This window comes from Triplophysa rosa, linkage group LG21 (assembly GCF_024868665.1).
Source record: "Triplophysa rosa linkage group LG21, Trosa_1v2, whole genome shotgun sequence".
NCBI lineage: Eukaryota > Metazoa > Chordata > Actinopteri > Cypriniformes > Nemacheilidae > Triplophysa > Triplophysa rosa.
The window spans coordinates 4887041-4904618 of NC_079910.1; the positions used below are offsets into that span (position 1 = coordinate 4887041).

At 37.5% G+C, this 17578-nt stretch overlaps 1 protein-coding gene across 2 annotated transcripts in view; it reads right to left on the reverse strand.

The window, feature by feature from the left end:
* Positions 1–17578, reverse strand: part of plxna1a (plexin A1a) — a 181745-nt gene that overhangs the window by 48883 nt on the left and 115284 nt on the right. For both annotated transcript variants that reach the window (XM_057363321.1, XM_057363320.1), the window contains exon 10: positions 6559–6759. In XM_057363321.1, the coding sequence (XP_057219304.1) occupies positions 6559–6759 (201 nt within the window). The remainder of the gene's footprint in view (positions 1–6558; positions 6760–17578) is intronic.

A 17578-nucleotide genomic window follows, 5' to 3' on the forward strand; every position in this document is an offset into this window, starting at 1 on the left:
GGCTGGAGATTCCGGGTCCATGGGGCTGGAAAGTGCCTATGTTAACAAAACATGCCAGCTGCTGGAATGGGGGGGGGGGAGAAAAAACACTGCCTCTTGTGTAGGTCAGTCTTACATAATTAGTCATTTTGATAGCGTACCTGTGCGCCTGGGTAAAAATAACACATCAGCTAATTGGGGGAGGTTTATTAAACGCAGACATGCATCTCCCACGCGAGTACATACATACGTAAACACCAGTACTGTACAAATTATATATTTTCTTTTGTTCCTGTCTGGCGTCATTGTTAATTATACAGCAACGAGGTTGTCTATCATGCATTTACTTTTATGCTGGGTTCACACTCCACGCGAACAATCGCGTTCCATGTTCTTTATTACTCGCGGGAAAAGTTCGTTATTTTCACGTGATTGACGCGATCTGACAAATATTTTCAACCTTCGCGGAAGACGAGATTGCCACGCATTCAGGACAATCGCGCCGCCCGATTCGCGTTATTCGCACCGCCTGTTGCGAGTTCGCATCTCTACGCGCCTTTGCATTGACTTTGTATGTAATTTACTTGCGCAAAACGCTTCATTCGCGTGTGGTGTGAAGCCGGTGTTAGAAACTTTTTATTTTTATTTTGGAAATATACTGAAAAACATAATGCAATATATTAAATAATACATTTCCATATTGCTGCTGTCCTTTTGAAACCTCGTATCTCCATATTTTGTGATTTTTATTTTTTGTTATAAATCGTTAATATTAGTCACCCTTTATGGTTCTCCGGACTCTCTGCAAATATCTAACCAACTTAAAAAGTATTAAAAAGTGTTTGTCAACATTGGCCTGGCCATTCTGGGTTTCGGAAAGACAGCAAAAATATACTAAAACCAAGTGCTTTTATTGTTAAATATATATAAAACAGTGGCAATTCCTTACTGTATGTTTTATTCAATATATTAACACTGTAAAATATGATCAATATACATTTTCAAATATATCAAAAGGATTTAATAAACTTACAGTATATTTTCTTTGCATAAGGGACAGTGTGTTTCTATAAGAAAAGAGGCTTCAAGTGGCTAAAGTCGTAATGCAGCTCTAAGCTCACGGTGAATCTTCTTCCTAGCAGGAGATCTTCTCCACAGGAGCGTCTGACACAATCTTAACCCCACTGCAGGACACAACAAACACTCCTTGAGTTATTCACCTCTCTCTCTCACACCAACAAAAACACTGCCTCCCTTTTCGCTTGACCCCCCCCCCGAGCTCATTTCCCTTCCATCTTTCGATTTCCCCCCCTCAGAGCGTTTGGGGAGGAAAGGGCGCGTTGAGTCAGAAACCATCTCGCTGCCGCACGGCTGCAATTCATCATCATTTTATCTGCGACGGCTTTTAATTGGATCCTATCAAACTCTCCCGATAGTCCTCATTTTTGCGTGTCTGTCTCAAGATCTCTCTCTCTGGTCATTTATCTGAGCTGGAGCTAATGTTGTAAAGCAGAGTCTGATAACATCACCCTGTTCTGCTCATCCCTCGGGTCCTGGTCTGTGGCGCTCGGAGACAGAAAGAGGGTGAAAGACGGAGAGATTTGTTGAGAAAAACATTCCAGGCGCCTTTTTATATTAACCCTTTCTCACCTTCCTTTTACTCTCTCTCTTTTCTTCACACTCAGAGCCGGTTATAGATCTATACGAAGATACTACAATTCCTAAACCTGAAAAAGGCCTCTATTCAGCCAGCCGACTCCAAGAAGTTCCCCTTCAGAATCAAGCTGCTAATTGTCAATGATGTTCCTCTCGCACACCTCATCCGAAGCCCTATATCCTTTGTTTACGCAATCGATTGAGTCAGGACTACCTGCTTCCCTCTGCGTCCCAACACACAGTCGTGTTTTATTAACCCGCCTCTCTATTGTCTTAAGCAGACAGACACAAGATCGAATTGATCAATCTCAGGCAAACACAATCAGCTCTGCCAACCTAATCATACAGCACCGGCCATCTGCCTGCTATGAGCCCGGGATCCCACCTGCCAGCTGTTGCCCTTTATCTACCTAGCAAGAGGCTCACCTACAAGCATCGGTCTTGGGGTTCGTAACTTTAAGAAATAAGGCACTGCGTTATACCGCAACTCCTGCTAACTAAAGCAAACAATAAATTACGTTTGTTAAAAAAGAACAGATTTGGTTATCGTTGCATTAATTAGAGATGTAACGGTATGAAAATTTCACATCACGGTTATAGTGAACGGGATTATCGCGGTTATCAATACTATCGTGGTTTTGTTACAACGTGCTGGAAATATCCAAAAAGTACTGATACCAAGTTTTATATTGATGTGACTTGCTAAAAGCACTTTTCGTTGTCATGAACATCAAATAAATAACATGAATATTAATTATGGCACAATGGGGTCATTCGGTAAAAGTTTCTCTTGTTTAGGGTGAACACAACCTGAAGTAAGTAAATCAGACATTCATTTAAACGCAACACAAATCAGAAAATCATCTTTCTGCATGTGTTGTGAATAATGAGGTGTACTTTGGGACCCAGGAGACACCTGCAGTCATAAGAGTGACCGCCAAAGAATTCATAATGCACCTCTGTTATACTGTTGCTAACTTTGGCTAACGCTGGACAGTATGTAACGTTAGTAACGATAAATTGGTACGGTTTAGTGATAACTAAAATACGGCATGATATTACTAACCGTTAGAGGTTTTTATCGTGGTTTATCATAAAACCGGTAATCGTTACATCCCTAGCATTAATATACAATATAAATACATTGTTTTATTTATTACAAACAGCTGACAATATTCACTTAAAATATCAATATAGGGTCATTTCGTGTCAAAGCAACCAATTTTTCACAAATCAAAATTGCATTTTCACCTAAATTACAGGGAGCTTCATTATTTTCACATTTATTCTTATTTTTAAAGCAATCTTCATTTGAGTTAAAAAATAAAAAATAATTTCAGTTTAAAAACTATTTTAGTTATATTATATGAATAACTACTTTTATTTATATGAAACTTTTTACTTTTTAAAAATGACCTGTACTTTTATTTTATATTTTAATATTTAGATTCTGGTTCCTAATAAACTTTTCTTTCTACATTTACAAGGCCCTATAAGGTACAATCCCAGAGGTTTGGGAGTCTTAATGTGACTTTAAGATAATGTGCAATTTTCAATAAACTTGTAAATGGGTTCTCTGGTTCTTAATAAACTTTTATTTTAGTCCATGTGCAATTTGTAGATATAGCTCTGGTTGTGTTGACACAGAATGACCCTATAGCATTGTGTGGTAAAACAAAGATTTTTTTTAACCTTTTTCCCCAAAAACTATTCTACAGCACTGTTTGTTACCAGCCAAAACATAATCAGGCTGTGTAACACACAACCCCTAACACCGACAACAACCTTACAATGACATTTTGTAGAAACTCCACTGTTATGGGAAACCGTTCAAAGCCCTTGAATTCAACAGAACCATTAGTCAGCGCTATAATTAATCACTCATATGGAGAAGGTTTCTGCGACGTGAAAAGAACATTGGGCAGGTGATTCATATCCGACCCGCCGTTTGGCACCCCAGCCAACACGCATTAACCCACGAGTGCCAGGACCGTTTCAATTCAAGCGTATTGACGACCAGTCTTTTAAATCGCTAAGGAATGACTTTCTGAATGACTAAAACAATAGCGGCTCTTGATCTGTGCCAAAGCCTGTCATTTTAGACATGCTCCTACTTCTTGTAATGGAACTTTCACGCAGGGCTACGCAGCACTCATGCTAAAATCACTGCATGCTAAGTAACTGATAATTGCTGGCATTTAATGGTGTAATTGCAGTGTGGATCTTAACACGGCTGTAATTGCGGCTCTCATTAGGACTGACGGGCTGTCTGAACACCCAGCAGCACAGAACCAAACCTGGCATGGTTCCGTCGCAGGCATTAACCGCAGATGACAGGGGAAAGGACCGGACCTTTGAGGAAGAAATAAAACAGCACTATAGCTTTAACGGAGATAGAGATGAGCTTCTGCTAACCTGGTTTGTTAAAGGCCTCGGTATGCTACCTACACTCCGAGCAAAAATAGTGATGAGTCATCCTGCACTCACAGGTGTCTCATTTGCTTATTAACAGATGTGTATGAGAAATCACATTTCACAGAAAACGCTGTTAAGTATTCAAAAAGACGGTTATTTCAACATGAAAAACATCAAGAATTTTTTTTAAAAAATATTTTACAGAATTGTCCTTTTTTTTAAAATGTGGTAAAAATATAAAATTACAGAAATAGACTGCAAATGTACAAGTTGGGTGTAAAATAACATGATTTTTTTTCTGGCATCCCGACTGCCAGAATAGTACAGTTTTTATGGGTATTTTTTCAGTGTATGACCACAATATACTGAAGAAAATATGTAATAGTTTGCTAAATAATCTGTCCTTCCAAAACCTTGTATGTCCATATTTGCTGTTTTTCAGGAAATGGGAAAAACAATTTTTGAATGATTAAATATTGTGTTGTCAAAGTTTACAAGCACTTTGGAATACATTTTATTGGTTAGATATTTGCAAAACATAAAGGATGACTAATAATAATGATTTATGGCAGAAAATAAAAATGACAAAATATGGAGATACGAGGTTTCAGAAGAATAATGATTTGTGTAATGTGTTGAATTCATTTCAATTATTGAAATATATTATTATTGAAATATATTTTTAATTGAAAATTATACAGAAGAGGAAAAAAGAAAAAACAGAACATAAAACGTCAGCCATGCTTAACCGTTGCACTCCATAAAAACAAATCTTACATTGTTATTAAAAAATTGCGATTCTATATATTGTTAATCCCTAGTCAAGACAATAAAGAAAAACGCTCATTATGGGTATTTGAATTTGAATTACGAGATTTGAGCTGCCTCCAAAAAAATCCAGAAACTTACAAAACACGTATAAAACATCCACCCTCCCTTACAAAATGAGAAGAGAAGTGGCACTTATCAGCTGGCTGTTTTCTACTCTCGTGTTGACGGTTAAAGTTAACATCACTCCGGCTGATGCCTCCTGCTAGCGGAGAAAGAGAAATAGCTTCTCGTCAGCAGCGCTGCAATGGCTGTTGATTTGAAACGGGCGCGACAGCAAACAGTCGATAAAGTCTTTAGCGAGACAGCTCGCCGCAAACTCTTAGCCATGTAATTAGCTTCCCTTCAGTAACATCCACAAGTCTCAACACAAAAGAGGACGCCACAGAAAGACGGTGCATCTTACAACGGCCATCAATAAACAACGGTGAGAGGTGTCATGGTGCCATCAAATACACAAGCCTCCACTCGCCTCTAATGACTGCCTCTGCAAAGCAGTCTGTTAAAAAGATAAGTTTAACATCTTTCGTTGGGCCCTAATGGCTCACCAGTCTCTGCCCAGTGCCAGTTTTGACAGCCAGACAAAATGTTGATTGCCCAAAAGGGGGCGGATTGTGTCAGCAAGGCTGTAAAAAAAGGCAGCCATTTGGACTAGTGATTCAACGTCTATAATGGCTCTTAAAGAACTCTGTGACTGAGCGGTCCAACAGATGTGGCAATTCAAGAGGTCACAGTCATGTCTGAAAGAACCAGTTGCCTGCAGTGCAGACCTAAGACTGTACTATCCACTGTACTTTTGACAATTAGCTCCAAAAAAAAAAGAAATAAAAAAACAAGACAAGAGAAAAAGACCTCACATGTGGCTCAACAAAATAAGTTTTTACATTTGAGCATATGCTAAAGTCATACAGATTTGAATACAAAACAATATAATCTAAATGAGCTTGAAACCACATTATTTAAGCCATGTCATTCACATGGATTTAATAACAATAGCTATAGACCATTTTGCAAAACAGAAACAACACTGGTCCAGAACACTTCCTGTTTTAATATTTAAATTTTTATTTAAATTAAAATGATGAACATTTCTTTTATATTATATTTATATGATACATTATATTTTTATTTATAATTATTGTTTAATTATTTATATATTTTATATATATATTTATATTGTGTTTTAACAACATAAACTAATACATGTAATAAATTATATGATACTTAAATTATTTTGAACATCTTAAAGATGTTCATTAAACATTTAAATTCCATTTTAAATGTTCTGTTGTATTATTTGCTATAATGTAAAACAGAAACAGGAAGTGCTTCTGGACCAGGGTTGTTTACATCTTGCCAAATGCTCCTATATTAGGAGAAGACCTGAGATAAAGCTGACACCTATAGACCACTTCGATAAACAAAGCCGATCCAACGCTAATCCAGAAGAACCTTTCAGTTTCTTTAACATTGCAAACAGAACTTTTATAACTGAATTAAAATGTTAAACAGATATCTTTAAGATTTAATTATACGTTATCTGTTAAACTAAAATAAATACAAATGAAACCGGAAGTGATTCTGGACCAGTGTTTACATCTTGCGGAGTGGTCTATTATGAATCCTCCTGATAACTCTCTCCTGTGGGTTAAACAGAAAGAAAACTGAGTTTGAACTCACCATGGTCTTCTGACACTGTATGCTGGTGCTGTTGAAACGCAGAGCTGTGACGCTGTACTCTTTGCCCTGGATATAGAAGATACATTCATAGTTCCTCTGACCAGACTGGGGCTGTGGAAGATTCCGGGCTAAGAGGGTGATGGGCTTCATGACCCCAACAGGGATATAGATCTGGGTGGAGGGCAGGATCTGAGGACACTCCTTCAAAATACAAAAAGAGAATTTTTTTAGAATCCATGTATTTACATGTTATGAGAAAAACATAAGAGTGGTTGCCAGGGTGTTCCCGAGGAGTTGAGCATGGCTATTAGCACAGGTTGTTGCTGAATGGTATCAGAACACATCTACTTAACAAGCGGCAAGATTGAAGTCCACAGCACAGAACAAACAGCAGATTGCACATAACACATGTCAGACTTGTTTAGCGGTACAACATTTTTGTTTTTGTTTTATGCATACACACACTGAAGGAAAGGGAAAACATAATGACTAGCTATTACAATTTTGAGAAATTCAAATGATAGCACAGAGGTGCATCTAAAAAGAGATCAAAAACACTTTTGATCTCACTACTTGAGCAAATGTGGCTATTCAGACATTGTGAGCCTTTCTGTGATGTCGCTACATCATGTGCCAAAGATGTGAAGGATGCTAGAAGGACTTCAAGGCCATCGTCACCGTTGTCATGCCAACAGATTGGAAAACCAGGGCACAGAGCAAGATGCAATTAAGCTTTTTGAGGGCGTGTGCCATTTTAAAGACTTGGCAGCGGCATCCCAGTTATGATGCCAACTGCGCACTTTAACTAGCAAAGCAGCAACATTACCACGGGTGTGAGACCTCACCCCACAGGACCTCTCCTGAAATACCCTTCAGAGTAAGATACTACAAATTCAGCTTTTGACAATAATTATGTTAATATTCTGTGGCGGTTAAAAATTCAGCATCTTTAAAGTGAAAGTGAGGTAACAAATGGAGCATCTAAACACTCAAATGTCGTGTTTTTTATTAAACAGACTAAGCTCATGTGCACATGAAATGCGCCCAAAACACTGAAGCACAACTAGATCAAAGAATCAACTTTCCTTTTGATGCCTGGATGCAGGGAAAACAGGGCTGAAATAGTGGAGCTGATGAAACCAGTACAAAAGCATCTCATTCTTCATCCCAACATCAAAATAAAGAGATAAGAAATTCTACTTTGAAAAATGTAAATAAAACCTTTTTTTATGCATTGTAACATAAGACAATCATAAAACGAAAACAAAGCTTTTTGGAAATAGAAAAATCTGTAGTTTAAATTGTAAAACATAAATAATTGTAGAATTTGTTATTCTTCATTAAATATATATGCATCTAAAAAATAAATCATTTTGAATGTAAACACATTTCAAATAAAAATATCTAGAATTAAATGAAAATTAAAGTCGGCATAAATAAAGTCCTACTACGCTAAACAATGACAAAATCTTTATGCATGTACATTTCATGTGCATTCAATTATATTACAACAGGGACAATAGGTTCAACATTTATTAAACCTAAAAAATTGGGGCTCGACAAGCATGAGTTTTTACAATTTCTAATAACAATTAATTATTTTTTGTCTCTCGAAAAAAGTATGTTCACTCTTTAAGTACTCCACATAAACCACCTTTGTAACGTAAACATTATTGCACGTTGTACATCCAATATTGTGCAGTCTGTGGCCAAAGCAACATCTACAGATGTCTATAATTTCAATGTTTTCGACTTTACCAGTGCATATGACATCCCAGTAATAGCGCATGCATTAACCTGTGCGTCCTGTGTGTTTTCAGTTGACAGCTCAGCCGGTTATTGCATGGTAGACTAACACAGTAGAAACCACGGTGCTTGTATTGAGTACAGTACATTGCAACATAAAACAAAAACAGTAACACAATGGCAATTTTTGTTATCTCCAGTATTCATGCAAAGTGAAATCATATGAAAAGCGCAGAGTGTGGATCCTACCCCAACCCATCTTATTACGACCTGATCGAGCATCTAAACTAGTTACCCTCATTTCCTCTTCCCCCGCCTCTGTTTCTAATTGAATGGGAAGAGAATAGACCAGCAGCCGCGTTATTAAAGTCTGCAAGAGATATGAGCTAGCCTTGCCACGGTGAGGCTTCTGTAAGCAAACCTGACGGGAAAGCCACATGCGGCATCGTGACTCTGCAGACTTCCATTGGGCTGCTGGTTTAATTGCCTCGGGCGGCAGTCTCCTTATTAATACTGTGCCGCGCTCGCTCGATTCGCTTGTGACTGAATAAATAGACTGTGATGCGCACCCCCATCCCCCCCCCTTCGATGGAGCGCGCCTGTGTTAGTGTTCAATTACTGTGTGGTACACAAAGGTGAGGGTTTCACGGCTAATGAAAAGGTGCAATTTGTTCAGAGTCAATAAAGGCCTGTGTGCCGTGCGCAAAGAGGCCTTATCGGTTACCGACGAAAGCAATACGCAAACCTGAAATGTTAGGTTCACAGCTCAGAGGTAAAGGTTTCAATAGAAGCTTGTTTACGGGGCTTGTAAGATCTAGTTATGATCTCTATGGTGAATGCTTTTTTTAAAGGTGAATGTGTTGGTACCATGGTACAGGTGATGGGATAAGATCCGCTATGGCATTTTGATATACGGTATACATTAGCACTCAAATTGCTTTCATGTTGAAGAGAAAACACTAAAACAGTGCTAAAAAGAAATGCTAAAGGTTTTAATGGTTATAATGGGAATAGTATTGGTTTTAAGGAAAACGAATGGTTTTAATGGTCTCTACTGGTTTTGTGATGGGTTGTATTAGTGGGATGTTAACTTAAAAATGGGAAAAATGGAAAAAGGCCCAAAACACACTATATATAAATTTTGTGATGGTTTTAATTGGTAAAGACAAACAGGCTGTAATGGAAAACCATTAGAATTTGTAACTTGTTCTCAGACAAACATATCGTCCGACGCCCTAAAAACAAAATGATACTACCGTGGTACATGCTTAAAAAACAATTGTAGACAATTAAATACATTCAAATATCTTTAGGCCTCATCAGCATCATCGCTGATAACGCTTTACTCAGTTTGTTTTTCACTAAACTGCCATAAAACATAATTACCGTGATTAGTTTTGCTTGATTTAGAAAAATAATCCGGCAATGTGACAAAATGCAATTTAACAAAGTCTTCAGCTCACAAATGCAGGAGGCGAAGGGCGAAACGATAAGAAAGACGATAGCCAATCAGAGATGAGAAAGCGGTGCTATCATTAATGCTAAGAGATGCTTTGCTTGTTGCTCTGCCGTTGGTTTCGCCAATCAAAACGCACAGGTGCAGAACAGATAGCCGTAAACTACACATTTAATGAAATGTTCCTACCATCAGATAACAACTGTGCGTCCACCCCTGCTCATGAAAAATACAAACACGGTGTGTGCGTCCTCGCAAAGATATGGAAGAAAAGTGGGAATGGAAAAGGGAAGGCAAAAAAGATAAAGAATAGAAAAGATAAAGAATACAAAATAAGTAGACAGACTCGAATGTGAGAAATATGAGAACCAATGGTCAATGGAAACGTTTTTTTTTTATCATTTTGCTGCAAACGACCAATCAGAATCAAGTATTCCAGAGAGTCGTGTACAGCTACTGCTACGTGGTATAGTGTAAAAAGAGTGAAAACGTTGGAAACTATTTTATTAACTAGCCTGACAGGTGTCAAAACAGAGTTAAAAGTGCAGATCAGATGGCACACTGCTCGAGCACAATGGAATAATGGTGTACCTCGGGAATTTCTTTGAAGCGCTTCACGATTTCTTTCTCTTACTGCCTTTATTTGCTTTGAAACGACGGTGGCTCCGGTGAGCCGGGAATCCAGGTTAGCATGCGGCGCGCGCCCCCACAGCTCTGAATCACATGGCGCGAATAAGCTCACATGGTACCAAGTCAGAAAAACAGCCAGAATACTGTCTTGGAGCTCCAAATCTCTCACTTTTAACATTTTATATAGTAAACAACATCTGGTTTAAAAGGAATGGTTTGGCCAAAAACCATTATGTACTCATGCTGTTATAAACCTGCATGCTTTTCTGACTTGTTTGTTTTCGTCAAACATAAAGAGAGAATTGATGAAAAGCTCCAAAAAGCCAAAAAATAAGCACAAATATTAAGAGTCACTTATCAATGAACGGTTTATGAATCAGACACCAAATCTGTGTGCATGTATCATGTGGTCTACTTTCACGTCGGGTCATTTTTAGAGCATGACAGATGCTGTCACATATGTTGCTAAACGGAAAAGTGTTGTGTGAAGATTCTTCTAGCATTCCCTAGAAAAATAACAACAAACAGGTTGATAAAAGGGTGTGCAAATGATGATAGATCCCTCATTTGTGGCCTTTAAAATGCATGCATGAAATTCCAGGATATCCCATTTCTTTCCAGGAAAGAAAATACCAGGATATGGTTAAGATTACTCCCAGGATAGGTTTCAAATCTGTCATCCACAAGACTGCAGGGTTTTAGCCAAGCGAGCCCTCTTGGTTCAGCTGAAACGTGAAGAGAGCTCTGGACCTGATGTGTGTTGTGAGTCAGATAAAGAAACACGGAGACGTGCGGTGTGTAGTGCAGGACTGTTGCTGAGGGAAAGAGGAAGGCAGTTTTTTGGCTCTGCTCGCTGGCAGAGGCGCTCTGCTAGTCTGCTGTTTGTTTTGCACAAACGTTGCCTGTAGCGCAACTCCTGCGAGCAAAACATGATATCTGCTGCTCTTTTCTTCCACTTCCTCTCGCTTTCTCTATTCCTCCCATTCTCTCAGCTAGACTGAAGAACCTGCGGGGCGATCCAGAGACTGCGCTCATGAAACGTTAAACCCACACTGCAAATACAGGAAGGGAAGACCGGTTTTTGGGTCATCCACATTTTCTTGTTGCAAAGTTGTGTTTGGAATTGCATGAAATAAATTGCATGGCACATTTTCCTTGTATTACATCAGTGTAGAAAAATGCTTAAATTTTCAAGTATAATCAAATTGTCTTATAATCAAAAAGTCATTTTAACTTACTATTTTAAGTTGATGTAACTTATAAAATCTAATTAAAAAGTAGTAACTTTGATGAGTTGCCATGCTATTTTGATCGCATGATTACAGTGATGCAACAAAAGTAAGTAACAGTAATATATATTAAACAAATTATACTATATTAAATTTAAGTTTATTATAATTAATATAATATTTTATAGTTAAACCAAAAATTTTAAGATACCTTCTATAGGAGTGCCATTTAAATAATATGTTTGTTTTTTCTAAAGCAAAATTTAACACAACCAAGGTTGCCCAAACTGCTGTACAATAGATTGATACACTATAGATAGATTAGATTTTATTTCGAACAAAATATATGCAAAACAAAGTACCATAATAACTAAAATAATAATAAGGGACAAAAAGAACAAACAAATCAATCAGACGCAAATGTTAAGTAAAACACTACAAACATAAAACAAAACACAAATCTACAATATGGTATTACATGAATAAGATATTATTATATATAACAAAGTAAAACTACACTCTGATGTCATCATTGTACCACAGTACTATGGAGCGATTTTAGTCTCATTAATTATTCACACATAAAACACAATGTACACTTGCGTAGCCAGTTTCACATGCATAAAACCTTATTCACGTGCACAAATTACATATATACATTCACAAAAACAATTCACGTGCGTAAAATAAAATGATATCCTCATAAAATATGTTTCACAAATGCTTAATTAATTCACAGACGTACAACTGTGCACACATATTTCAAAAGTTTAAAATGTACAAGTTTATCATTGAATTTGAATGTGCAAATTGTCACTCATGTGTGAATCGCCCTGGGTTTGTGTGTGTGTATTTTGAGACTCTCTTGGCAGCGCTGTCCCTCCCACTTGAGCTGTCATCCTGTTTAGCCAATCAGATTCAACCTTACCATTCAACCAATCATAATCGTGGAGGTCACAGAACTCAAGGAGCACTAGTGTTATCACTAAAGGCTCGTTTGTACAGCTTCGCTCCTCTACTCTCTGAGCTGTGATGCTGTACTAAAACATAATACAGTCACACAATAAATCTGTTTTTATTTACTTACTTTGTAGAAAAAAGTATGAAATAGTGAGTGAACATGACCACTTAAAACTACACAACCAGCAGTCACTTCCACTGAACTATTAAGAGCCGTCTGGGTAACAAACTGTGCCTGTTTGAGATGTGTTCATGTTTGTATGTCCATACAATGTATGTTTTAAATGAACAAGGGCAAACAAGGACAATAAATGCCTAGTTCTTGGAAACATTGTTTTGTATGGGCGCATAGATTTATATAATATATCGCTAAAGGGGGCTGAAAAATCACTAAATTGGCAACACGGGAAGTAAGTCAAACTGCGCAAAAGGTGCCCAGAGCCGTTTTCCTTGAGTTCTGTGCTCTCCGCGTTTATGATTGGTTGAATGGTAAGGTTGAATCTGATTGGCTAAAGAGTACGACAACCCACGTGGGAGGGGTTGCGCTGCCAGGAGAGTCTCAAAACACACACACACACACACGTCCAAGGCGATTCACATAACACGATAAACGTGTACATTTTAAACTTTAGAAATATTTGTGCACATTCGTATGTTAGCGAAACGTACTTTATGAGAAAATAGTTTTGTTTTACGCACGTGAATAGCTTTTTTATGTATATTTATACTTTGTGCACGTAAATCAGGTTTTATTCGTGTGAAATTGTTTACGCATGTGTGTATCTTGTTTTACGCGTGAATAATTAATGAGACTAAAATCGCTCCATACAGTACTACCACAGTATTTTTTGTGTCAATGTACAACCTTGACATGTGTTCATGTAGCTCACTTGCTACATTAGTCCATCGCTCAAATGCAATGAAAGTCATGGGTTTGATTCTCCAAAAGAGATACCGAATAAAATTTGACCTTTAATGCAATGAAAGTAAATGTACACCTTGTCAGAACCTCCTTAAAGAATGAAGAATGATGTGTCGGTCATAGAAAAGTGAGAAACCTTGATGAATGGATGCACATCTAACCAACAGCAGTCAAGACAGGCTTGAGCGCACCGACAGCACCCTCAGGATACTGATGCGGTCCTATAAAGCTAGACCGCAGAATTACGTCAACGGCTTTTTCACCACTCTACAGGCAAAAGGGAAGAGACGATAGTTCAAGTAAAAGCCTAGTGTGATGAGCGCACTTCCTTAGGGAGACAGATATGATCTCATTCAAGATTCGCCACCCCTACAGAACCTAATATCTGCCACTTCAGACTTCTCTTAAGTTGAAAAAAAACCATGCATTTTTGCAGCCAGATCCGAGCTCTTAAAATGGCCTGTCATCTTTATTAAAGCAAAACTGGGTTACTAATTCATAGCAGATGTTTTGTGGTTTTCACGGTTCTCCTGATTTTGCACCTATTGTCTACACGTTTTCTATCAATCACCAAAGATCCTCTGAAGTAAACAGATAATTGTCCGTTTTTAATAAGACGGTTGGAAGAATCGCACAGCTCTGCTCGACTATTTATAAGGGACTACTATTGTATGAGCGGCTAAACAACTTACCAAGCCTGTTATTATTTTTAATCAATTTATATCAACAACTTGTGGGCGGCATCACCAAAACCCTTCACGTCCTGGTCTAACCTACTGATTTTTGATTACTTATTTGGCACGACTCATCGGGGTAGCAGATGAGGAACAGATGAGATGCTATCTAATTAGGCAGTCTGAAGCTTGTTGACTAGTAAGGGCCAAACGATGAGGGGGAACAACTACCCGCTCTGAGAGGAGTCTGTTGTTGAATGAAAGGGACTTTGAAGTCTAAGAGCTTTTGAGTGTCCACCCACACAGGTCTTAAAAATAGAGCGGTACTCGAAAGTTATAGAGACGTGGGGCAAAGCGAAGAAATCTGTTAACAAATTTGGAAATATGCTACTAAAATGAATATTCATTTAGCATTACTTACACTTTACTTGAGTTTTTAAAGAGATAGGTTGCACCAAAATGAACATTCTTTCATCATTTACTCATCCACATGTCATTTCAAACCTATATAACTTTCTTTCTTCTGCAGAACGCAAAAAAAGTTATTTTGAAGAACATTGGTAACCAAACAACACTGGACCCCATTGACTTCCATTGTATGGACACAAAACCACTGTGACATTTCTCAAAATATCTTCACATACAGGTTTTGAACGACATATGGGTGAATAGATCATTTTTGGGTAAACTATCCCTTTAACATACTGATAAAAGGCTGTTTGAATAAAGCATCTTCAATTTGCATACAAGTACAATTTCAACCCTAAAAGGTTTGTTATGCTTGAAAAACAAATTATGAAGTGTAAAAATCCACTAAAAAGTACATGACATACAAAGTCAAATAAGGCAACCCAGTGAGAAGCACTGGATCGAGATAAAACAGCATAAGGAAGCCGGCACTGGTCCGGTCTCCTTGGGTACCACCCAAGACTGTGCAACCGCTCACACCATCACCTTGACTCCTGAATGTAAAATTCATCTTTGGTCTCCATTAGGCAGCCAGACGCGGAGGCATCTGGAAATTAAGATTTAATACACTTTGAATAATTAAAGCCACAGATCAGTGGCAGCGTCAGATCCCTCTGAGAGGACGAGTGCCAGAGCGAGCAAGAACCACAGGGGCTTTGAGTCGCACTCGCAACACAGCGGGATGGACCCACACCAACAACCAAGGTGAGGGTGCGTGGCGGGGTCCCAATTCTGCTAATTGCTTTTATGATTATTGATTAATTACGATGGGCCGTCGCTTCTGGTGTCCCCAGAGGACAAGGCGTTGGGCGGGAGATGGCGGAATGTGATATGAAGGCTCTCAAGGAACTGAAACGGCAAGGGGTGAGCTGGGAGTGCTTGGCACGGATGCTGGAATGCTGATCCAGGGAGCGACGCTCCTCTGAGCTCTATTCTCGGCTGTTTGTAATGCGGCCCTATCACCAGCAAAGGCCAGATCGAGGAGGGGAGGCGAGAATTTCCGGTGTATTCGCACGGGTTGGGCAAACTTTTGAGAGAGAGCGAGCGAAAGAGAGAAAGAAACAGAAGGAGAGCAAGGGATAAAGAAACACCTGACAGACTCAGAGTAAATTAGAGTTGGATGAGGGTCAGAGACGAGAAGTAGATGGAAAGAAAATAAACGTAATTCTCTGTGGTGCTAAAATTAGGCACGGTAGCTTTTGTTATATGAAGTAAATATATTAAGAGTTTGGTTCCAAAAAGAGATAACTTGTCAAAAATCATGTTTTTTATTGTGCATTCCAATTAATATCAATTAAACTGCAGTTGGTTTGTTTTGATTCAAGCCATAATAACAAAAAATTCAGCTAACTAACACAATAAAAACATGATAACATAATATGAATTATCTCATTTTGGAACCAAACTCTTCATATATATATATATATATATATATATATATATATAGAAATATACATACAATACAATAATAGCAAAAATATTTGTATGTGTATATATGTATATTAAAGTACTTTTTAAATATATGTGACCCTGGACGACAAAACCAGTCTTAAGGGTCAATTTTTCGAAATTGAGATTTTTACATCATCTGAAAGCTGAAGAAATAAGCTTTCTATTGATATATGGTTTGTTAGGATAGGACACTATCTGGCGGAACAACAACGGTTTAAATAGCTGGAATCTGAGGGTGCTAAAAAAGCAAATTATTGAGAAAATCGCCTTTGAAGTTGTTAATCTGAGGCACTGTAGCAGGCCATCCACTCACAAGAAGAAAGTTTTTATACATTTACGGTAGGAAATTTCTAAAATATCTTCATGGAACATGATCTTTACTTAATATCCTAATGATTTTTGGTAAAAAGAAAAATCTGTAATTTTTACCCCTACAATGTATTTTTGGCGATTACTAAAAAGTGCCCGTGCTACTTAAGACTGGTTTTGTTGTCCAGGGTCACATATATCTAAATAATTATAATAATTAGATATGTAAAATGTATAAATATAAATAAATAATGTATGTTTAATTATTGTCTAAAATAAATATAAATTATAATGTAATTATACAGTATATATAATAAAGTAAAATAAAATAAAGTGTATATATATAAATATATACTGTATATATATTAAACATAAATAAACAATTATAATATATGGCTGTGTTATATGTAATATCACTGTATAGATTATTTATCACATTATGGTAATTGCAATGTAAAAAACATCACTACATAAAAAACTTTGGCATTATGATCATTTTTTTCTTCCTTCACTAACATAGTTTGGGGTTAATGTGATCTGGTTCTTCACAGGTGTCATAAACCAATCTATTATTTAGATAGATTGAAGTTATAAGTAATGAGGCTCAATTTCCATCATTTTACAAGTTTGAAATCTTTTTCATGCTCCGTGGACCAATCAAAGATATTATTAATCATCTAAAAAGAAAATTGCGGAGACTCATGACAAAACTATAGACATGAAATGAAAAAGCTTTCTCATTTTTAATTAGCCCCTCAAAGCGAAGAGGAAAAGAGTATAAACATGATGCTGTCCTGATCATAAAATCTTCTGATGAACTGAACTGTGCAGTTTCCAAATTTGGCAACAGTGTATTAGTTGTTGGTGATTATATTTGAGGCAGAGAAACCCTGAGAATAAACAAGAAGACAAAAGAATTACTTCTGTTGTGTCTGTGTGTAGGCTTTCTTTGAATTATGTTCCTGCTGACAACTCTATTAGTGCGTTACGCATTCTCCGAAACGGTTTTCAACGTATGAGGATAAAATATTTGCACTGTCGAGTTATTTTATTACTTAAAAACCGTGTATGCACAACAGCATACAGAACGACGCTTTAATGCTAAAAGCCCTGTATGAATTATGAGAGTTATAAACTGTGTCTTAACTCTATTTACAATGCAAATCTTGAATTC